At 43.1% G+C, this 6,116-nt stretch overlaps 1 protein-coding gene across 1 annotated transcript; it reads left to right on the top strand.

The window, feature by feature from the left end:
* The first annotated feature begins 5,228 nt into the window (after positions 1 to 5,228).
* Positions 5,229 to 5,693, top strand: LOC138887617 (uncharacterized). Its single transcript, XM_070169383.1, has one exon. The coding sequence runs from the start codon at positions 5,229 to 5,231 to the stop codon at positions 5,691 to 5,693; it is 465 nt and encodes a 154-aa protein (XP_070025484.1).
* The last annotated feature ends 423 nt before the right edge of the window (positions 5,694 to 6,116 follow it).

The raw sequence follows: 6,116 nt of genomic DNA, 5'->3' as shown, positions 1-6,116 counted from the left end.
ACTGCTAATCTGGTGGAAAGACCATCACTCTAGTGATCAAACTCTCGTCAGAAAGTATATGGGAAACCTACCTTCTCTTTTGGAGATCCAACCTAACAACAAGATCATAGAAGCTGCCACGCTATTTTGGGATTGTGAAAGGGCTGTGTTCTGCTTTGGGGACATTGAAATGACACCTTTTCTAGAGGATATAGGAGGATTGGCCGGTCTAGTGTGGGAAACTCCGGGTCTACTAATGCCTGAGAACCGCAAAGGCAGGGGTTTTCTCAAAATGATGGATTTGAAGAAAAATCCAGAATTGACATGTCTGAAGGAATCTTACATCCCTTTTGACTATTTGTATGAAAGGTACGGTCACAGCAAATCCTATCGTACCTACCCTGACGAATTTGCCATCACATCCTTGGGGCATATTCATCGTAGGGTTTTTGTCTTTATGTTTTGTTTCCTGGGGTTGATCGTGTTTCCGATGAAGAAAGCAAGAATCCACACCAGGCTGGCTATGGTAACTAAGACCCTAATGGAAGGGATTGGTGGGCAGCCATTCAACATCATGCCCATGATCATTGCAAACATATATCAAGCCTTGGAGAAGTGTCAACGAGGAGTAAAACACTTCGAAGGCTGCAATTTATTACTTCAACTCTGGCTCATGGAGCACCTCCAAAGGGGCGAATACCGACAAGAGATTCAGCGAAGGGACTGGGATGATCACATCGCTTTCCATCATCCAAAGCGAATGAGTTACATCCCTATATGTTCACTCAGGCAGAGGATACCAAAGGATGGGTTTAGTTATTTGATAATCTGACTGAGGAACGGGTCCAATGGATGTTCGAGTGGTTTTTGACCGAGGAGTTCATCGCCCTATCTAGAGATGCACCTTTCCTGATACTAATTGGTCTAAGAGGAACATACCCTTACATCCCTCTCCGAGTTATGAGGCAAGCTGGTAGGAAGCAGGTTATACCCAGGGTCGATAAGATGAGCCATTTCCGGGCTGATTACAAGTGCCAAGCTCAGCATATGTGGCACTGCAAGATCCTAATGGCGAGAGAAACCATCGAGCCAGACAGGTATCATGCTGGTTGCGCTCCTTTCTGCCCCAATTGGTTAGAAGACAATCATGATGGTTTGGGCCAGCCAGGGTTTGCTCGAGGTCATAGGATTATAGATGAAAGGGCCGAGGCATAGTTCAAATACAGCCAACTGTGCAAAAGGATCTGCGAATGCGAAAGCGAACACCGCGAGATACAAGAGTCCAACCAGAAACAAATTGAGGAATGGAAGGACATGGCTGTCAGTGCCAACAAGTGACTAGGATACTTGGAGCGAGGTATAGTGGAATTGGAGAGAAAGTTCCTCAAAAGGGTCGAAGATTGTCAAAATGCTAAAGGAAGTGAAGGAGGGCATCTAGCCAGAGCCTACCTGTTGCTAGGACTTCACGAGTTGGGAAAGTTGTTCGATGGAGCCAAGGATGCCGAATCTGGGGAAGGTCCTTCTGGGACCAAAGAGATAGGAGTTTTATCTTTTCGCTTTATAAATCGTAATAAGGCCAATGGCCATTAGTGACTTTTATTTTCGGTTTATTTAGTGTCAATTTGGGATTCGTCTTATTTTCTATCAATAAAATGAGGCATTTAGCATCCTAAGTTCTCCAAATCAATTTGTCGCTAATACCACCTCAGGCATAAAGAGGTCCCCAAATTAGGACGCGTTTTACATTCCTGCACTATGTGTTTAAATACTGCAATACTTTTTATGAACCTCAATAACTTGATTACCTTTTATTTTAATTCTTGTTTTTATTATTCCCCTCCCCAAAGGTTAGTTCGTGCACTCTGGCATCATCATCTTATTCCACAAGATCCAGGGGCCCTCCACCCACTCCTCATCATAGTCCCATTAAAGGCAAGAACAAAGGGCTCGCCAAGAACCTTTAAGGAATCTCAAAGCCCATAAAACTCAAGAAACATGGCACTACCTTCGGTTTGGGGTATGATTACACCTGGGAGGAGTTCAACAACTGGTCACCACAATGGCGCGGTCCTTACTATCCATTGGAGTAGCCAATACCACATTTGGAGCAGACTTTCCAACAGGCCAACATTGTTTATGGGTCAGACGAAGAAGAAGCACTGGTCGCGGTGAAGAACTTGATCCTAGAAGACAATGACATAGACTGTTGTGTTGTTCTCGAGGAGGAGGGGGAGGAAGGCCCTTCCATACAGGCTGTGATCAGAGGGGCACGCCTCAATAACTGGACTATCAGGACAACCAGAGCCCGATGAGCCTCGGGGTAGCAAGGCTAAAACAAGCATCATGCACCATTTTATTTACTAAGTTATTTTCTTTTCGCATTTTTCAATTCCCGCAATAAGATCTCCAATGTTCAAAACAGTTATGCAATTTATCAAAGCATTTTGACTTTTCTTATGAATCAACACTCATTGTTATTTTTCTCTCATTACTTTACTTATACAGCATTACTATTATTTATCTTGATGAACCAACGACTGTGACATGCAATGAGACAACACAACAAACGGACATTGATTTAGAGGAAGAGGACATACCAGATGAGATTGTCAAAGAAGTTGAGAACTTTAAGAACAGACCTAAGTCCAACGTAGATGTGACAGAAATTGTTAACTTGGGAGATGCAAAAAACATAAGGGAAAACGAATCAGCGTTCACTTATCGCCATCAGAAAAGAAGATATACACAGAATTTCTAAATGAATATGAGGACATATTCGTTTGGTCGTATAATGACATGTCTGGTCTAAGTACGTCTATTGTGGCTCATAAATTTCCAATCGATCCAACATGACCACCGGTAAAGCAAAGCTAAATGAAGGATGGGAAGGTTAGAATCTGCATCGACTATCGGGATCTCAACTGGGCCAGTCCGAAAGATGACTTCCCTCTGCCGAACATACACATCCTAATTGACAATTGTGCCAAGCATGAGCTACAATCATTTTAGATTGTTTTGCAGGTTATCATCAGATCTGGATGGATGAAGAAGATGCTGAGAAAACGGTTTTCACTACGCCGTGGGGAATGTACTGTTACAAGATGATGTCGTTCGGCCTGAAGAATGCAGGGGCCACCTACATGAGGGCCATGACTACCATTTTCCATGATATGATACACAAGGAGATTGAGGTATATGTAGATGATGTCATCATCAAATCCAAGAAGGCCACTGATCACATGGAAGATTTGAGGAAGTTCTTCAATAGATTGCGAAGGTACAACCTGAAACAGAATCCTGTGAAGTCCGCATTTGGGGTTCCTACTAGAAAATTGCTTGGGTTTATTGTGAGTCGTCGATGAATAGAACTAGATCCATCAAAAGTCAAATCTATTCAATAATTGCCACCCCCAAAGAACAAGAAGGATGTGATGAGTTTCTTGGGAAGACTTAACTACATCAGCAGGTTTATAGCACAATCTACAGTTATCTGTGAGCCAATATTTAAGATATTGAAGAAGGGCACAGCTACCAAATGGACTTATGACTGCCAAAGGGCCTTTGACAGAATCAAAGAGTACTTGTCAACACCACCAGTCTTGGTCCCGCCTGAGCCAGGTAGACCTTTATTACTCTACCTTGCTGTATTGGATGGAGCTTTCGGTTATGTTCTGTAGCAGCATGATGAAACGGGGAGGAAGGAGCAGGCCATCTATTATCTTAATAAGAAGTTCACCCCGTACGAGGCCTGGTGTTCTCTATTAGAGTGCACCTGTTGTGCTTTAACTTGGGTAGCTCAAAAGCTGAGGCATTATTTCTGTGCCTATACTACATATCTCATATCAAGGATGGATCCTTTGAAGTACATCTTTCTGAAGCCCATGCCCACTGGCAAGCTAGCTAAGTGGAAAATCCTGTTGAGTGAGTTCGACATTGTTTACGTAACTCAGAAAGCGGTCAAGGGACAAGCACTGGTAAACCACCTTTCTGAGAATCCCATGGATGGAGAATACGAACCCTTGAAAATGTATTTTCCTGATGAAGAGGTATCATTCATAGGAGAAGACATTGCAGAATCCTATGACGGTTGGAGAATATTTTTCGATGAAGCAGTAAATTTCAAAGGAGTTGGCATATGAGCAGTCTTAGTATCATAAATTGGGCAGCATTATCCAGTGTCCGCCAAACTCAGGTTCCCGTGCACCAACAATATGGCCGAGTACGAAGCCTGCATCTTAGGGCTCAAGATGGCCATTGGCATGAACATTCAAGAATTGCTAGTGATTGGAGATTCAGACCTACTCATACATCAGGTGCATGAAGAATGGGCAACCAAGAACTCCAAGATACTCTTGTATCAGCATCATGTATAAGAACTGAGGAAAAGGTTCATGAAGACGGAGTTCCAACATGTTCCCAGAGTCCAGAATGACTTCGCCGATGCATTGGCTACCCTGTCATCTATGATATAGCATCCAAACAAAAATTTCATTGATCCCATTCCAGTAAAGATCCATGATCAGCCAGCTTACTATGCCCATGTTAAAGAAGAAGAAGACAGAAAGCCTTGGTTTCATGATATCAAGGAATATTTGGCAAAAGGAGAGTACCCATAGCTTGCAAATCCTACTCAGAAACGCACACTTCGAATATTGTCCAACAATTTCTTTCACAGCGGAGGAATCCTGTATCAGAGGACTCTTGATTTGGGACTATTAAGGTGTGTCGACACAAAGGAAGCATCCAGGCTACTAGAGGAAATTCATGCTGGGACCTACGGTCCACATATGAACGATTTTGTCTTAGAAAAGAAGATACTCTGAGCCGGTTACTTTTGGATGACTATGGAGACGGACTGCATCCAGTATGTTCGGACATGCCACCATTGTCAGATACATGTAGTCATGATAAAGGTACCTCCAAATGAGATCAATGCAACGAGCTCGCCATGACCGTTCGCCGACTGGGGAATGGATGTTATCGAACCATTCGAGCCTGCCGCTTCAAACTGGCACATGTTTATCCTAGTAGCAATCGACTATTTCACCAAAGGGGTCGAAGCAGCATCTTACAAAGCAGTAACTAAGAAAGTCGTGGCAGACTTTGTCCGCAACCGCATTGTTTGTCGATTCGGGATTTCAAAGTCGATCATTACTGATAATGGCTCCAACCTCAACAATGACTTGATGAAAGCTATGTGTGAAACTTTCAAGATTAGACATAAGAATTCCATAGCCTACAGGCCTCAAATGAATGGAGCTGTAGAAGCCGCCAACAAGAATATCAAGAAGATATTAAGGAAAATGATAGAAAAGAATAAACAGTGGCACGGGAAGTTATCATTTGCTCTATTGGGGTATCGCACCACAGTCCGCACATCAACCGGGGCAACCCCCTATATGTTGGTTTATGGTACAGAGGTTGTCATTCACGCTGAGGTAGAAATACCTTCCCTAAGGATCATACAAGAGCCTGAGCTTGGGGTAAAAAGTCGTTATGAACAACTAGCCCTTATTGACAAAAAGAGAATGAATGCAGTTTTCCATGGTCAACTCTATCAGAACAGAATGTCCAGAGCCTTCAACAAAAGAATCAAGCCAAGACAGTTCACACCGGGACAGCTGATGCTAAAGAAAATTTTTCCGCATCAAGATAAAGCAAAGGGAAAATTCTCTCCCAGCTGGCAGGTCCATACATGGTTCACCAGGTTCTGACAGTAGGAGCCCTCATACTTGTAGAGATGGACGGAGAAGTCTGGCCAAAGCCAATTAACTCAGATGCAGTTAAGCGTTACTATGTGTAACCTTTAGGCTTTCTTTTTATAATGTAAATAGAACTACGCCTGACTTGATTCCCGTTTAAGAGGGGATACGTAGGCAGCCCTATGGGTTTGGTCACAATTCAATAAAAATTTCACCTCACCCCGCAATTGGAAACTGGGGCAGAATTTTGAGGAGGACCCTCAAAATTCTGAAGTGATTTCTGCCAATCGCCGCATGAGCAATAGTTAGAAGCGTCAACTCATCAAACTAAGCAGAATTTTGTGGAGGAATCTCAAAATTCCGTAGCAAGAGAGGTTGCAACGTCCCAAACCACGTCACAGTCGTCGGTTCATCTAAAAGTTATTTTTAGTTTAT

The sequence above is a fragment of the Nicotiana sylvestris genome, chromosome 3 (assembly GCF_000393655.2).
Source record: "Nicotiana sylvestris chromosome 3, ASM39365v2, whole genome shotgun sequence".
NCBI classification, from domain to species: Eukaryota; Viridiplantae; Streptophyta; class Magnoliopsida; order Solanales; family Solanaceae; genus Nicotiana; species Nicotiana sylvestris.
This window is presented reverse-complemented; position numbering and strand designations above follow the sequence as displayed.

Coding starts and splice junctions, on each gene's coding strand:
- LOC138887617 (XM_070169383.1), top strand. CDS start 5,229: ATGAATGGAGCTGTAGAAGCCGCCAACAAGAATATCAAGAAGATATTA.